This window comes from Papaver somniferum, chromosome 3, assembly GCF_003573695.1.
Source record: "Papaver somniferum cultivar HN1 chromosome 3, ASM357369v1, whole genome shotgun sequence".
In the NCBI taxonomy this organism is placed as follows: domain Eukaryota; kingdom Viridiplantae; phylum Streptophyta; class Magnoliopsida; order Ranunculales; family Papaveraceae; genus Papaver; species Papaver somniferum.
In genome coordinates, this window is record NC_039360.1 from 3,117,058 (window position 1) to 3,135,173 (window position 18,116).

Consider the following 18,116-nt stretch of genomic DNA (forward strand, 5'->3'; position numbering starts at 1 on the left):
TTGAGCCGTTACAATGCCAAGGGGATAAACAAAACTGAAGATTATTCCGAGCTTGAACGTATTTTTGTATTATGGATGTTAGGCCAAGTTTTTTTCCCCAATGCTAGCACAGTGTCATTAATTGGTTTTATGGAATCTTTATAAGATTTAAATAAAGTGACAAATTATGATTGGGGTTCTGCAATTTTAGCTGAGTTATACATATGTCACGGTGATTTCTCATTAAGAAGACAAATAGCTTCAATGGATTTTGGGTCGTATTGGAGGTAAGAACTATTTATTAGATTTATTATCGAGTTGTCAAACTAGTGGTGAATGTACTAACACATCAATTTTCGTCAATGTTATTTTTCAGTATTGGTGGTATACTTACTTTACGGTCGGCGAACCTGATCTTCACGATAAACGATTAATTTTTCCAGTCGTGTACAAGTACAAAGATGATAATTGCATTGGTCAGATTAATGATGGTCAAAATATTGTTGTTATGCAAAGGATGCAGCAAGTGTGCAGAATTAGTATCAACATTAAGGAAGTGTCGTATACATTAATTGATGAGTTCCATGAACCATCGACACAAGCCATGCTTCAGTTAAGCCTTAAGAGACTTGTGTTTTACAGTCCAGTCAGTGGTCAGTGTATTTGGTACTACGGAGAAAGACATCTGTTTCAGCTACAAGGGAGAAAGGTAAATGCAATCAACCTGTTTCCAACTTTTATAATTTCACATGATGATTAGATAAAGTTGATAAATAATGGACAACCTTAGGAAAAAGATAATGATTTGATCCAAGAACCAGAAAATAACTATGATTACTACAATTGGTTTCAAAAGGTATGCAAGCTAAATATTGTTGTTCATCCATAAAACTTAGGTAGTGTTGACTTTCCAGCAATTGGCAATTTCCCACTTATAGATCTTCCATATCAACCCTCACCATCGACGGGCGAACCATATAAGTGCCCTAGCAGTCAAATGGGGTCGTCAAATATGGATCCATTATCTTGGGAAGTCCAGACTTTATCACCAAGTGAAGATGTTGTTACAGTTCCACTTACTAGTGAAGGTATGCAACAGAGTTATCTATACGATAGTGTGGTGGCAACAAAATAAGAGTCTCAGAACGAGTGAACAATTTCGCACTTTTTACCAATCAATTCCGCGATTTTCACTTGAGACAGATACATGATTTGAGGGAGAGTATGAGTTTTGAATTGCCTGGGACTCCGTTAGGGTCAAGTTCTCAAATGCCCGGTAAGAGCAATACAAGAAGTCGTGCAAGTGGAAGTCGTGGAGGTCATAGAAGTCGTCAACACACTCCAACTGTAAAGGAATAGACTATGGTGGAAGAGACTCAGCTACCACCACCAACAACAAACTTAGAGACGGATTTCCAGTCTCCTATTGGTTTCATGCCCCAAGGTCTTGTAAGTACTCCTGGTTGTGACGTAAATATGGATGCATTTAGGCAATCCGTAATTTATACCCCAGCAAGTTCAGCATTTCGCCGATTTCAAGCACATCCAATAGCTCCGGTACCATTTCAAGGTTATGATTCACCTGATGCTACTCAACCACTATCTCAGAGTCCAAATAATGAGTTTTCACAAGATCAAACAGGCTTAGGGAATTATATATTTGGTGGTAACCGTTAGTTTGATAGATTGTTAGCCGTTAATATGAATCGTGGTTTGTTTAAATATCTAATGTAATTGCACTTTTGTTTAATAAATAATAATCTTCATTTAAAGTTTTCTACATAAGTTAAAATTGAGAACTTAGAATTGATAAGCTAGATTAAATTGGGGCAACACTTTTAAGATTTCATAACAACTTGCATATCGGAACTTCTCTATGTTGTCACAGGGACACTTTGCACAACATATTTGATAACTCTCTTGCAAGTTTTCACCACTTCTCATGTTTAGAGCCTCTTCCCTTATCATGCCAATATACTTGGTAACATTCTTGGAAATTATGGAGAAATGAGCACTCAACACCATCAAATTGCGATTATTGAGGTTCGTTGTTTGTTCTTCAAATTTCAATAAAACGCGTCCCCAAAACATATTTAGCCATAATGCGCCATCAACGATTGGATGATTAGTGAAGAAAACATAATTCTTGCATATGCATTCATCTTCTAACGTGCTAAAGTTGTGCTGTTGTGCTATTCTTATTTCATTTTGCACACTGGCTCGAAGTGCAACTCTTTGATTTTCGGCCGCATGTTTCTCTTCTATGAATTGAGCCATAGACATGTTTTGAGCCATTGGAAAATCTAAGAAAATAGGAAGAAGGTATGAGTTAAAATGGTAGAGGAATGTGTTATTTATAGGGGAAAAGATTTATGGCCGTTGGATTAGATTCTACTTAGCAGTGTAAACTAGACCGACCGGTCTTATAAGAGCCGCTGGAGGTGTAGTCATGACCGAGCGTTCGAGACTCGACCGCTCGGTAGAAACTTGACCTGGCTTGGCTAAGTGGAAAATTAATTTTCCACTTAGCCAGGCCAGTTTTCCAGCTCCATAGTGGGTGCAAAAATCGCAAACTCTCAAGTTTGTCGCACCCGTATGAACCGGCCTTAGTGGACTACTTTTTGAATCGATTTATATCAAGTGACTTGGACTTGATATTTAAAGGTTTCCCGGCTATCTTAAGCATGTTTGTCAATATTAGTGATAAAACTATAAGTCTTGATTTTTAGCCTATTTGTAGATGTCTCGGACTAGGACATAGATAGTGTAGTTGAGCTTAAATCTCTCGACGTTCATCTCTTGAAGACGAAGAACTACTAAGGGGAGCTTGTGGAACTTCTTCGACAAAAGGTATGTGGAGACTTGAACTTATCTATCACTTGGAAAGTCTATTTCTAGTATCTCCTATATTGAGATATAAGTCGTGTTACGATATAGTTTTCTCTATACACATTTGAGATTTCGCGTTGAGTATATCTCGCTTACATATTTCTCGAAATATGTGTTGGTAAGCTTTCACTTCGACCAAGTTCATCTTATATCATGAGAAACTTGCCGCGTAACATCTTACATGATTTGTGTGATACAATCATTTGGTGTAAGACTTGGAAGGTTTCAATAATGATTAGTTCAATATCTTGAAAATTGGTTTGATGCTAATACTGTGTGAAAACGTCTATTGTCATTATAGAAGAATTTTTCAATGATTGAAATAAAGAGTTGATGATTTAACCATCTTTGGATATAAGCATATATAGTGTGTTCGCACAATAGTGTATAAGTTCATAAACCGGGAGCCAAGAGTATGCATATGTGTGTATACGAAATTGGTGAAGGAGATAGGTTTCGAGAACTTCTGCTGAGTTTGGTTTTGGAAAAACTCATAAACCAGTCACCTTAAGTATGCGTACCTGTACGCATACTGGCAGAAGTTTTTGAACCGAATTTTTTTTGTTGAGTTTGCAAACTTTACAAACTTAAATCTGGTTGCTTAAGTACACATACTTAAGCTGGTTACTTTGTCAAATCGGTCAAGTCCATGAACTTAAACATTTAAATCATAAGGAATGCAATCTTTACAAACCGTGGCTATACTGTTCATGATTGATTCAAGTGAATCAAACCGATTTGATTTCAATTGTGTTTTCTAAACAATTGAACAACTCTTTAACTAGTTTCATTTGAACTAGTTATGGTTAAGAGGAATAAGGTTGATATGAGAGTAATCATATATATGGCTAACTTTGGTTAACTATTTGTGAACTAACATGGTGTACACGTTTAGGTACGGTTACACAAACCTAAATGAGGGTACATTTCATTTGTGTGTAACAAGCTAAGTTCGATCTAACGCTTGAAAGATATTATCTTGGTTGAATCAGGTTTTTCATCTAACGGTGATTATTGAATGCTTTGTTACCAAGGTAACTTAGATTACAAACCCTGATTTGAAAAATATATAAAGGAGAACTCTAGCAACTGGGAAAGGTAATCTCCACACCTCTTTTGTGTTAATAGTTTCACAACTAGAGGCCATTCTCATTTAACCTTAGGTTTCTTCTCGAGACCCTGTAGGTTAACGACTTGAAGACTTCATTGGGATTGTGAAGCCAGACCCAACTATTATCTTTGTAGTTGCGTGATCTGATCTTGTTGTTTCTATCGTGTTGAGTGCAATTGGAATAATTGGCTCGAGATTTTATATCTCTGATAGGCAAGATAGAAAAGTAATCACAAACAAACTTCGTCTCATCGTTTGTGATTCCTCAATAACTTGTTTCGTTAGTCGATTAAGTTTATTGTGAGGTGATTGATAATACTAGGATGTTCTTCGGGAATATAAGTCTGGTTTATCAATTGGTTCATGTTCACCTTAATTTATCAAAGAAGGAACAACAAATCTGGGTATTTTTGTGGGAGACAGATTTATTCAATCCTATAGACTTTTCTGTGTGTGACAGATTTGTCTATTAAAGAGGTGGATAGTCTGAGTTCTGTACGATGTTTGGGTTACATCCTCCCGCTGTTCAAGAGAGAGTCTGAATATATCCTTGGCGACTATATACCATATACAACCTAAAAACCACATGACTGAAGGTGTTCAAGTTATCTTCGAACGATGGTGGAAGACTACAAAAACGTTCTTTTTCAAATATTTTGAATGTTGTAAGTTAGTTTTTTTCTTGTAGTTAAATATTATATTATGTTTTTTATTTTATAAAATTCAACAAACTGTAGTTATGAAATATGTAGTTAAATAGGAGTTACATCATTTGACTTTTACATGTTAATGGGAATCCCATGTGAAGGAAACTTACTTCAATTTAACATACTAAATTGGGTACCTGAAGATAGATGAAAAATAAGACTTCCTTTATACTCAAATGCTGTAGAAGGAAATGATGCATATAGACAAATAAAAGTGCATGGATTAAAAGTGGTTGGGTTGAAAAGTTTTTTACAACGTTATGCTTGGAGAATGGAATAGTTGAGGTTATATAAAAACCGTATTTATTCCCTGACCATTAAGAGGAACTCGAACGTCTGTTTATGCTGTGGACATTAGGCCAATGCCTATTTTCAAATACTAGATCAGTGGTGTAAATTTTTTTTCTCGAAGCATTAGAAGATTTAGAGCAACCACCAAGATATGACTGGCGGTCTCCAATTTTATCAGAAATTTACGTATCCCTCGGTATTTGCTCACTTGTGCCAAAGATAGTTTTAATGTTTTTTAGGGAGTGTTGGAGGTAAGAACCAATATTTTTCACACTATTTATTTATTTATTATTTTGACATGAAAATTTATTAAGCGACGATGTTATTATTTTTAGCATTGGTGGTCTACATATTTCCGTGTTTTGGAACATTCTCTTATCGATCTCACAAATATTTTTCCGGTCATGCTGAAGTACGATTCCGATAATTGGCAAGGATAGATTGAAGATAGTCAACATACTGCTATTGTTTAGAGGATTCACCAGTTGTATAAAACAAGCCTTAACTTTATCTCCATGCCGTGTGAAGCAATCCCTAAGATCGAAGAAGAACAATCTCAGAGAACGCTATAGCTAAGCCTTAAAAGGATTGTGTTATACAACTCTATTTTTTTTTGAAAAGGGTGTTTGGTGTTACATTGAAAGACTACTTCTTCAGTTTCATAAAAGAACAATGATATCCATCAAACCCTATCCAAGTGAAGATATTTCTCAAGATGACTGAGAAAAATTGAAAAGGAAGGTCATCATTGGGAAGGATGAAAATTTGATCCAGGAGCCGATGAACAGAACTGAATACCTATATTGGTGTAACATATTTTCAATCCTAATATTGCTTTGGAACCGCAAAATTTGGGTCGGATGGATTTCCCATCTTTAGGTAGGATTCCACTTGGTGATGAATTTATTCCTTCCCAACCTCCACTAGAGACGGGCGACGCATTTGCATATCCTACTCAAGCGGGTTCATCATCGAATATGCCATTATTTTCTTGGGATGTAATCTATCCACATATGGATATATTGTTACTCATCCAATTATTTATAGTGCACTTGAATGGACTTATCCATACTGGGGGTCAATGCTACACCATAGAAATATCAGAACTAGTTGGACGATTAACATGGTCTACTACAGGGATTTCAGAAATTCCACTTGGATGAGTTGCAAAAACTGAGGGAAACCATGATGTTTTATATGATTCCAGGATTTTACAGTCATGATGATGTAGGTATAAGTTATGGTGGTAGTAGTAGGGGAATGACTCACAGCGGTAGAGGAATGAGTCCCAGTGGTAGATGCATGAGTCCTAGTGGATCAAGTCATCCAAGTCGTGGAAGTGAAAGAAGAAGTTTCATAATTCATTATATGCAGGACGTACCATAAAGTTCTACTCCAAATGAAGTATTAGATACTTAAGTAGTACGTGAAGGTGATGAAAACATTGGCATGGATACAACTCCTGCACGTTTGTTTAACCAGTTTCAACCTGACACAATGGCTCCTGGTGGTGGCGTGAAAATTGAAGTTGTTAGGTAATCGAATCTATATACTCAAATGCCTCAACCCCAAGAATATCAACATTTGAACCATTTCAGCAAGATCTTACAACATTTCTACAACACATATTTCAAGATTTGTATCATGTTCCCCTACGCCCGAGTGAACCTGTTTATTTCAAGTTTATGATGATTCTGAAGAGACTCAACTACCAAGTCAGTCTCAAACCGGATCAATAACTGATATTTTAAACAACACTCTTGATCCAGAAAATGCGTCCAATCGGGTCTTTGGTCCGGAGGGAAATGGTCAAAGAAATGAGTAGTTTATGAACGTACGTAATTTAGTTCAAATACTTCTAATCTTTTTATTTTAATTAATGAAAACTATCTTTTATACTAATATTCAAATCGAAACTAGTTTTACATTTCATTAAAAAATAACCTTAATTTGATAACACAATACTTAATGAAAATTGAATCCATGGACGTGAACCTTGTAGAGTTCATAACATTCTCATGACTAAACCATCTTCTGTTGTCTTCAACAAATTTGGTATGAGATCTAATTTTTAGTTCTTCAGTTGACAACCCAGGATCATCCCCTTTTATCATCCACGTAATTTGCTGATATTTTCTCAAATTTGCTGATTATTCAAAACAGTTTTGTGGTGGAAATTGATGCATGATCCAAGGGAACTGGAGCTCTGCTGATGCAAGCAGGAAGATAAATTTCATTCTACGACAAGTCATTTGAAAAGACAAGGTTACCCAAATACACCACAATTGTTTCGTATATGACAACAAGATATTTACTTGACAACAGTTACAGTTAAAACCGATTGGCAATAAAATCAATGTCAAGTAATTCAGATTAATTTACAATAGTATTATTTACTTGTTATAATAAGATAATTATAGTGCAGAAGTAAAGTAAATAACACACATAATATTTGTTTAACGAGGAAACCGCAAATGCAGAGAAAACCCTGGGACCTAGTCAAGTTTTAAATAATCATAATATTAAGCCGCTATACAAAGAAAAAAAGCTAACTTCGTAAAGTTAAAACTAATTAAACTACCCCAGTTACTTAGTTCCCTCAGTATCCCCGCGTCTTCAACCATTTGGTCAGGCACGTGAATCACAGGACATAAATCACTGTCTTGAATTACTTTATCCAGTAAACTCTTATCTACTGAACTCTCTTTGATCGTATTCTAAATAGTAAAAGAACAGATTTGTTTGGTAACCCCTTCAATAATCTTTAGTATAAAAGATTTGTTGAGTTGTCATTAAAGGCTTTTATGTTTAATCTAATAAACTTCTTTGCCGGGTAAGATCAATCCAAAATAGTAATTTAGATTCAGATTCACAACTATCAGATTCAGATACTGAAGAGTACCACCAAATAATAGTTGCTGACCTATTTCCATTCATAATCAATTCAATCAAAGACAAATTAGATCTAGGTCGGATCCCATCCGATCAAGATGTGTGCACAAAATTCACAAGATACGAAAACTAATTAGATAAATCTTCTCCGTCTTCAAATATTCATTTATCTTGAAAGTACCCGTACACAAAAACTTGAATCCTCTTGTGATCGTCACATACAAAACAAAGTCTGTTAACAATGGATTATCACAAGATGTATTTAGATCTAACAACAGTTCTAAAGATCCCGTCGATACTTTGACATAGTTTGAGTGGCCTTTATGTCAGAAGAGAATGCTCTCAAGAATAATCAAACTAGGTGCAATAAGAGTTTCAAACATCGTTAATCAATCAAATAAACAATCGAAATCTAAAATAAAAATGAAATTATCTAGTTTCTCACCAACGATACTCGTAGAACTTCTTGATCCCACAGAAGTCTTTGAACGAGCGGTCGTAAGAGATTTTTCCCAATTAGGGTACTTTCCTCTCCGGATAGACGGCTCCACCAAAAAAAACACGAATGAAGTTTGCCCAACTCTTAGGATAGTTTGCAAGAAATGCAAACACAACTATTTATAGACTAGGGTCTTATCACTACTCTAAACATATTTAGGGTTTCTAAGTATCACCTTGATTTATGTAAGCTTCAATTCATGTGTTGTAATTGAAATCTAGGATTCCTGTTGTTGTATGTTTTTGTTTGGTATATAATAGTGATTCAAAAGCAGAGAGCCGATCCTGTTTGTATTATCATGTGCAAACTTAAACACAGGCCGTTTTATGGTCTAAAAAAAACTCCCCCGAAACAACTACATATAAACAATAAGAATGGGACTAAGACAATTAATATATATAGATAGATAACATAAACATAACAAATTTTAATCATTTATAAGCATTGATTTTTCTACATGTTGTCTAATTCAACACAAAGAAGGGCATAAGAAAAGATTATCGACTGTTTCTTGTATCTCTGTAAATGGCTTCGAATTCCTCTATCTTTGAGTTAGTTAACAAATATCTCTGTTCCTGAAAGACATATAAAGTTATTAGAAAAACACGAACACAAGCTGAAGAGTTAAGAAGATTAACACCAAATACTGAATGATGGCACTTACAACAACGTAAATAATTATGAATGCTAAGATATTTAACAACATAAATAATTCTCTTCAATACTTGATGCCAAGAGTCTCTATTTTCATTAGTCTGATGTTGAATATGCCAATCAATTGTATCATTTATCCCTAGTTTCCCACGGAGGGCTAGTCAAACTTTCGTGCCAACACTGTGCACTTCACTAATCTCATGCTTACTAAGACTTGGACTAAGGTGAATCCAAACATCATAACTGCATTTGGTAAACCGCATGTAAGAGAATCATTTTTAAACAAATCACAACAAACCATCTTACTCTATTAAATATACAAAACATTTTCTATCACGTTCTTTACGACTAAGTAAAACTTTAGTGTAACAGGACGAAGAAAAGTATGTTGATCGACTGATTATAAAGAAGAGTAGAATGTAGAAAGCAAATAAGAGTGAGAGTTATATACGATCTCTTATATACAAGTATGTAAAATTGGATTAATTTATGTGCTGAAAAAAGGCCCTGGCCTGAGATGGGCCATATGCATCGCACCTCCGGCACCCTCTAAGGCCCAGCTCACAAGAGAATTACTACACCAAGGAAATTCTGGAGGGCTGTTTTTGGGCATACCAAAATCTTTTAGGGCATACTGAATGAAGACAAAATAGGGATGTAAATATCAAATTCAATAACCCCTTAGCCAAATATTTTTTTAATGGAAAATCTACCCTTTTAGGATTAGTGTTAATTAATGATTAGTTATAAAAATTCTGATTAATGAGTAATGATTAATGATTAGTGATTAAGATAATTTAGTTATATATGTTTGAGTAGATGAAAACTTTTGAGGAAGAAAAAATGTTAATGGTTCGGCTTATATAATGAAAATCGTATCAGCCGAACTGTTCATATACACTTTCAGGCTGAAAATTTGAAGAACAGTTCGGCTTAAAAAACAACAACATTATGCGCCAAACCTAGGTTCGGCTCACAACTCACCTAAATTATGCGCCGAACCTTGATCTGAAACCTGGATATTGACAACTAATGAACAATTCGGCAAGCTGAAAGTGTTATTGTTATGAGCCGAACCAACTAGTTCGGCTTGTTTAAAAATGTCATAATGAGCCGAACCTAGTCCTGTGTGATCTGGAAGAAAAATTATGCAAGGTTCGGCACATATTATGATTATCGAATACGCCGAACCCCTATGCATCTTTATCTGTGACTAGGTTCGGCTTGAAATTTCATGCCGAACAATTCATATACACTTACAGGAAGCTTTTGTAAAGAACAGTTCGGCTAAACACGCAACTCAATTTTGAACCGAACCCAACATCGTAAGAAGAAGAGTTCGGCTAGAGGAGAAGAAGAAGAGATGTTAAGGGAAACTGATTTTAATTTTTTAGAAAACTGGTTTTAGATTTTTGTATTAAGGGTATATAGGTAATTGAGCCCTCATAAGGTTACCCCTTATAAGGTCACCCAAGTTAGGCATACCATTTTGTATGCCTAGAAAAAAAATGGTATGCCTAAAAACAGTCCTCTTTTTGTACCTGAACATTATTAATACGGAGCTTATGGAAGATTTTTGTTGGCTAAAGGGAAGATGAAGACAGAAATTACAGCGATGGTTCGTCCAAAAGGGTAACCACATTAAACCCACTTGCATTAATCTTCGTTTTCCCCAAATTACTAATAATTGCAGTAAAATGAACTCTAACAAACCATAATTTGATTTTGTTTCGTTAATTTTAATTTCAGGATTTAGTGATTTGGGGATTTTAACAAATTCTGGGTTCTTGTTGTAAATTAGGTTTTTGTTGGTGATGGAAGATAACATGTTTTTCTTAAATGCGTTTTCTAATTTCTACCTTCTATTACTAGGTTATGAATGACTGAAACTCATTGGACATGTGATTTATTTTTTCAGAAAGGTTGTCGAAAGGAATTTTTGTTTAATTGTATTGAATGGCAGTCTCAAGGGTAAAAATTATATTGTCGTCATGTTCTTGGTGCTACTATTAGCTTTGATAAGTTTAAACAAATGGTAAAGAGTAAGTTGAGGTCTTCTGCTGAAATGAGTCTGGAGTTTTTTCTGGGGCAATGGTCGGATTGAATGTGAATTAGACTTCTTCGAAATGTGGATATTTGTAAGGGTGGGTTTGTTACATTTATTGGTGGTGGTGTTGATATGGCAGGTAGTACTAGTGGTCTTGATATTGGTGGTGGTGATATGGCAGTTAGTATAAGAGGCAATATCACTATTTCCATGGAAAATCTCGAAGATGATGTCTTAGAAAACATACTTTCTCGGTTACCATTAGGGACAGATTCTTCACAGGCTAAACGAGTATGCAGATTATGGAAAACTACCCTGTCTAATAGACGTCATAACGAGGTGGGTTACCTTTTCGCATGCTATGACTACGAAGATGACTTCAAAAACAGTAAACTTCAGCTGTGCTTTGGAGAAGAATATGATCATATTGATTGTAATAGGATGAACTATTACTACTCTCATGAGACACTCATGGTGATGGAGCACTGCAGATTTGGTTTTGAATTCTCTCCACACTATGATATCCTGGTTGGATCATGCAATGGATTAGTTTGTCTTCAGAAAGAGGTTCCTGGTGACCAGGACTAGCAGGAGCCTTTCGCAATTTGCAATCCCTTAACAGGTGAATTTATTTCTCTTAAAGCTAATTTGGGTAGGGATGTAGATGGCGTTACACTGCTAGTTTCAAGTGGGTTCGGTTATTGTCAATCAACCGGCGAGTACAAGGTTGTTAGACTTTACAGAACCAGCTAGGAACGGCGGCGCGTATACACCCAAGTATATACTATTGGGAGCAACAAGTGGAGAGACATAGAAACACTTACAGATTGCACATTATTCTATGAATCTGGACCTGGTATCTTCGCAGATGGTTCTCTTCATTGGTTGGTTACTCACCTAGAAGCAGGTCGCATCATTTTAGTCTTTGATTTGGAAGATGAGAAGTTCGGACAGCTCCCCCTGCCACCTTCCGAGGCTGATGAGGATGATGATTCAGATCCTGATAATGAACTCAAGTTGTTGGGAGGGAATTTGTGTTGGTTTAAGAGGACCTGGTCTCGCATAGAAATATGTGCATATAAAAAGGATATTCTTAACACTAAAAACACTAGATACGGCACCGAAGAGCGTGACTACTACAGGAAAAATTCATGGAAGTGGGTCAAGGATTTTAGCATAGAGTGTAATGGATTGCATTACCAGCCATTTTCCGCTACAAAAAGCAATCAAATACTAATGTCGGGAGTACGTTATCTCTACTGTTATGACCCTGAAACTCGAACTGTAAGCAGCTGTTTGAAATATATGGATATGGATCAAGTAATTCCTCACGCAAACAGCTTCTATGTTTCGTTGAAAGATTACGGGGAAACATGGTATGGGCCGGGGTGCTCAGCAGTTCCTCAAACAAGCACCTATGTTTCCATGTCAGAAGCTAGAGATGCTTATGATGGTGATAGTCATAAAAGAAAGAGGCTATCTTAACACAACAAACGTTTATCAATTTTAATAGCTCATATATCCTTCTGGCTTGTAGCAGTCGTACGTTTTATATTAGATGGTTTTTATTTTGTTGGAATGTCTTCTTTTGCTTTATTAGATGGTTATCTTTTGTTGAAGTATAGAAGATTTTAGAGCTCGGGCGTTTTGACAGAAAATTCTGCGCAAATTTCTGTTCTTGTTAACGAATGCTAAGAAAATCAGTCATGGACTTTCTAGGATGCCGCCCACTTCTACAAGTGAGAATCATTCGCTCAAATAAATTGAATTGGAGTACCATTAAATAGGAATTAGATCATATGTTTTATTAGCCTTTTCTTTTTGTTTTTAACTTTCGACTAGCACGTGACAAGGAGTTCAAACACAATTGGGACGCTATAATGCGTACGCTAAATGAGAGGCGTACACTACATTGCTGAATGATGATGCATTCGTTTTCCTTTCCACCCACAGAGATATCTTCCATGCGTCCGTGTCTTTAGTTGTTGCTTGTCTACTTCAATGATTTCCGAGGGATGCTCAGACGTCGGAGGATTCTTAGAGTTGTGCTGAACTGGGCTGACAGTGGCGGTGGTGGTGGTAGTATTGAAGAATGTATGATCACCATTGCTACTACTGAAGTCAACATTACGTTTCTCGAGCCAAGAGAAGATGTCAGAAAAGACAGTCTCAATGTTGTGGTCAGGCTCTCCAGATGTGAGAGCATGCCACATTTCAGGGTATAGCTTAAATGTCTTGTCTTTACTACCTGCTTGCTCGTACAATGCTCTACTCACTCCTGGATCTGTTACTATGTCCGCTTCTCCGTGCAACACGAAGAATGGCAATGTTACCTGGAAACATTCACATAATTAATCGCCACCACGTCTAAATCAAGTAGGAATACTTGCAAAATATTGCATAAAGCATTGTAAAAAGTTCTTTTTTGCCAAGCAAGCGAAAAGATTTGTCATAGGGGGTTAGGAACAATCTCTATCCTACAGCTTGTAGTTGTTGTGGAAGTAAAAGCTGAGAAATTGAGAAGCGAACCTCATTTAAGGTGTCTTCCAGGCTCATGCTGGTTCTGAGCATCTCTAGAGCTGTTTTAAGCCTGGGTTTGTCTTGATATATCAATTTGTTGTTCCTCACCTATACAACACAACATTAATGTTCATTTACTCGTAAGAACCGAAAACGTCTAATACTGGTATGTCCAATCCAACAACCTAGAGAGAGAAAAGGAGAGTACCTCTTCGCGTTTGATTGGATCTTTAAAGGCAGAATCAATGACATCTTTCGTGGGGACAATTTTCCATTTAGGTATAATCTCTTCTATCCTTGTCAACATGTTAACTACCACTGGATGTGGTTTCAGCTTCTCTGATATCTGTCAAGGAAAAAATTCCTCCATTAATGTCATATACGAATGAAATAATTGAACAACACTAAAATTGAGAGTCATAACCAAAACTTGGGGCGACAGACGACAGTCCTAATTAAGCAGACTGTGCAAGGTCTCAGAACATTGAGTGTTAACCGCCTAAAGCTATTATAAAGCACAAGCTGTTCAAATTATAGCATCAGCCTGATCACAAAGTCATTTCTAATCAACCAAACACATGCAAATAGACAGATAATACATCTTATTTTTTCATGTTCAAAATCGAAGAGGCTTATAGACTATTAATACTGGGACCAGCTAGCTAAGCCTCAACACCACCGAAATTCTGTACTTGACCATTAATAGTGGTCCATTGCTTCCTGGTTAAAGTAATACTGAGCCAGGTTATGGAACTAACTTGTTACTAGTCTAAGGCGTCCAAATTATTACTATGGTAACACCAAATCATTATTAGCTGGATACTCGTAGTAATATGAGTGAGACTGCTTAATTAAATCAATATATAAATCAATATCACACAATTCTCAGTATCTAGATGAACCCCACACCATCAAATGCTATTTATGAGCACATAATTTCTAAAAATTAGCGTGTGTTTTAACCAGAAAATCAAAAGGAAATTGAGATGATGGGATAGACATTATATAATGCTTGTGATGATACCTTACACATGGGTGCAACAAGAACAGCACCGTTCCAGTAAGTCGGGTCTTTTTTGTGGATGAGTAGTGCAACTGCTCCTCCCATTGATTCTCCATATAAAAACCTTGCTCTGTCCTTGTACTCTTCCTGATCTATACAAATTTAAAACAACCAAAGATGCTAAGTATCCTTGAAGCAGAGATGAGCAGTGTTTTCCAACATGGTACGGTGAATACCATTATAGAGCTAAGCTCCTCACTTTTTAGAGTTTCAATAGGGGTGGAAACAAATTTTTTGTACATCAACAATCCAACATGGTACATAAAAACTGAAGTCTAATTGTATTTAGGGTTGAAATGTGGAAGCGTAAGGTACTTACCACACACTGATTTGAAGAAGTTGCTGCAATCGTTTACAATGTTGGTGAACTTTTTAATATAACACCGGGCTCCTCTTGACCGTCCATGTCCTTCATAATCAATCCCTATCACTGCATATCCTGCACATGCTAGCCTTGTCCCACAACCTACACCCCACAAATACGATTACATTAATTACGTCCTTGCCTCCGATCCCAAATGATCTATTCAGAGTTAAAATTATTCCTGAAAGCGACACAATAACACTAGCTAATTTTAAACTAATATTGCAGCCAAACACCATTAAACAAAATTCTGTCATACATAATTCTAGTATATGCCATGTCTCCTTGTTTACGTCCCGTACCATGCTTCTTTAGGTGGGCTATGGCTGTATTTAAGTTGAGACCTAATTTTTTATTGGTTGTTCACCATAACCATAATAAGTGTAGCCATCAACATTACTTCAACCACTTGCTTTCCTCTTCAAAGGAAAAACAAAGACTCTCTGACTGACTATTGCCGCACAAAGAAGTGTCTATTTCTGATTTTCCAGAGATCAATTAGTGTGTACTTTGGTTGTTTGGTTAACCTAACAAAAACAAAACCAAACACTCATAGATAGACCCATTCTCTACTTTTTCCAAAAGAATTAGTTGACAATACTTTAACATTGATTTTTATTGCAATCAAGAAGTCTAGACCTAACCTTAAAAGAAATAAGGCCTTTTTCTTCAATTATACTTATATAATTAAAGTTAGTGTAGTATTATGCAGATACCTCCTTGAATTAGTAAATGAGAAATAATTGCCACCTTCCTTACCAATTGACCTCATATAACTTTGACCATTTACTTAACCCATATTCCAATTTTTTTCTACCTCAACTACCATCTGTGGAATTTGGAGTGATAATAGAAATTCAAAAGGTAGGAAAGCAATTCTTTAGAATCTTGACCATTTCTTGAGGAGCTCTTGGTTAAGAAATAATTTATGAGATCCATCATGAACTAAATGTAAAATCTCTTCATAATTCATTCAGTAATACTACTATGATGACATAATTAATTACCTTTCATGGAAGCACTGCATTCCATTCCATAACCATGGCAGAGAAAAACAAGGGCCTTTGGAGAAGAAAAAGGCAACCACCTACAAGTAAATAGCTGAACTCCTCTTGAATTCCTTATGTACCCCTATCATTTTGATCATTTCATTTCATCATCAATTAACCATGATTCAAGAAAAAGAAGAAGATGATATTCATATATGAGCATGATCAATGAAATAGTAGTACCCACTCACCTCTTGATACTCTATATCCATTCTTTTGCTCTAAAATAAATATAATCAACCTGCTATGCATCCAAGAAAACAAAATACCATTACATTGAGAGATTCAGCAATATGAATGCATGATGCTTTCTCACAATCAAGAATACTTCTGTAATGGCAAAAACTAAATACCTTAATAATATATATTAGACAGATTGAGTTGTTGCACTTAGTTAGATGGTGATGTTGTAGTCCCAAGAATATTGAAGTGTGAAATGAAAGGAAGAAGATTTGATGAGATTGAGAAGAAGAAGAAGGAATATGATCTCATTTAACTCTCTTTCTTTTCTAGAAGTTGTTTGTATTTATTTCTCTCTCTGCCCATTACTTTCGTTATCATCTGCTTGAACTTCCTCATCAGACATCATATCATATCACTATAATAAATATATAATATTATTCGGGTCATTAAGCCTCACTATATCATTCATTATTACGTGATTATTAACTAGTATTTTTGTAGTATTTGCTTTCCTACTTTTATTTACGTACGTGTGTGTACACATCGAGAAACGTGTCCTTAAAATGTGTGGCCTTCTATGCGGATTCGTCATCTCTCGACACGTCTACAGTGAGTACCCTCACTCTGGCCGCTTGTAGTACTATTCCACGTTTTGACCCGGAACTTCTAGCTGTAATCGGCACGGCCCTGGAAATGGCTCTTCCGGCGTGCTTAAAGGATTTCTAGGGATAGGGGGAATCCAGCATTTCTTATGGGTTTAAGATACTTTTAGTTTTGGGAAATAATATTCCTAATAGATTTTTAATCCTAAACTGTCTCATTAACTAGTCGAGGGTATTCTTCCGAACACAGTGACTAAGAGTTTGGTTAAGGGGAAGGCATATCAAATGTCCGGGATATCCATCAATCAATTATGTATATCAGACTATTTTCAAATAATTTAATTGAATTATGATTTAGGTCATAAATCATTAATTGTTTTTAACCAAATTCATCAAGTTTTGAACAAACGTTCTTAAGCTTAGTCATTCATATTTCGAGAATAATTAACAAGATAACGAAATTTCTATTGTTCAATACTTTAAAGTCCACTTAGTCATGTGACTTAGTCTCGTAGATAGAAAAGTGAAAACTTGGGTAATAGGTTGGTTCATTCTTCACATACCTTTTGAACGCAGTGATGTCTGATACTCGCCACACACACTTCTAATCCTAATACGAGACTTGATTAAATTTGACAAAAAGCTTTAGATAATAACACCTGTGAGTTTCTCAAAGAATAAACCCTATATTTTTAATGAAGAACAAAAGTACAATATGAGATTGTGATGAGATCAAACTTAGGCTAAGAAGTGTCTCTTTTATAGAAGTGCCCATACTCCGAATCCCGCGTAAATTCAGTCGCCAAAACTAACCAAAATATCGTAAACAAGTGACGCCCCAAATCAGTCCTTGTAAAGAATGAACCATTTTTAGGGACCATGGTTTTTTTGAGGGGACCATGGTCTTATTAGGCCAACCTCCCTATACTTTTAAGGGGTGTTCTAAAGTTAAGTAAATACACATTTACCCTTTATTTTAAATTAAATTAAAACTAGCCTAATAACTATATAAATCTAATCATATATATCTAATCTAAATGAATCTATTAACCAAAATCAAAAACAAAAACAAGGGGGACTCGAAATTTTTTAGTTTTGAAAAAAAATTATTCTCTTTTTCTCTCTTTCCTTGACGTTCCTCGTTCGATTGAAAAATGAGTATTAACCATCAAAATGAGTTGAAAATGGAAGTTGCAGAGAGAAGTTCGGTTAGGAATTATGTGAAAAACTTTGTCGAACTAACCGAAATGATGAACATGAAGAACA

At 35.8% G+C, this 18,116-nt stretch overlaps 1 protein-coding gene and 1 long non-coding RNA gene across 3 annotated transcripts; one reads left to right on the forward strand and one right to left on the reverse strand.

Annotated features, from left to right (window-relative positions):
* The first annotated feature begins 10,526 nt into the window (after positions 1–10,526).
* Positions 10,527–11,073, forward strand: LOC113355161. The gene is made up of 2 exons (XR_003362174.1): positions 10,527–10,654; positions 10,941–11,073. It is a non-coding gene; the product is annotated as an uncharacterized LOC113355161 (long non-coding RNA).
* A 1,750-nt stretch (positions 11,074–12,823) lies between these two features.
* Positions 12,824–16,709, reverse strand: LOC113355157 (caffeoylshikimate esterase-like). 2 transcript variants are annotated; one of them, XM_026597938.1, is made up of 8 exons: positions 16,419–16,709; positions 16,257–16,306; positions 16,024–16,147; positions 14,972–15,118; positions 14,614–14,744; positions 13,798–13,935; positions 13,599–13,697; positions 12,824–13,402 (listed from the first exon to the last, which is right to left on the reverse strand). In XM_026597938.1, exons 2-8 carry the CDS (start codon positions 16,275–16,277, stop codon positions 12,977–12,979), a joined length of 1,086 nt encoding a protein of 361 aa, XP_026453723.1. In that variant the 5' UTR covers positions 16,278–16,306; positions 16,419–16,709; the 3' UTR covers positions 12,824–12,976. The 2 variants fall into 2 exon arrangements, with proteins under 2 accessions (XP_026453723.1, XP_026453724.1); XM_026597939.1 differs by having other exon boundaries at positions 16,257–16,309.
* Positions 16,710–18,116: the final 1,407 nt, after the last annotated feature.

Coding starts and splice junctions, on each gene's coding strand:
- LOC113355157 (XM_026597938.1), bottom strand. CDS start 16,277: ATGGATATAGAGTATCAAGAG. Junction 16,148..16,256: donor TGGATATAGAGTATCAAGAG/GTGAGTGGGTAC, acceptor TCAAAATGATAG/GGGTACATAAGGAATTCAAG. Junction 13,698..13,797: donor ATCCAATCAAACGCGAAGAG/GTACTCTCCTTT, acceptor TGTGTTGTATAG/GTGAGGAACAACAAATTGAT.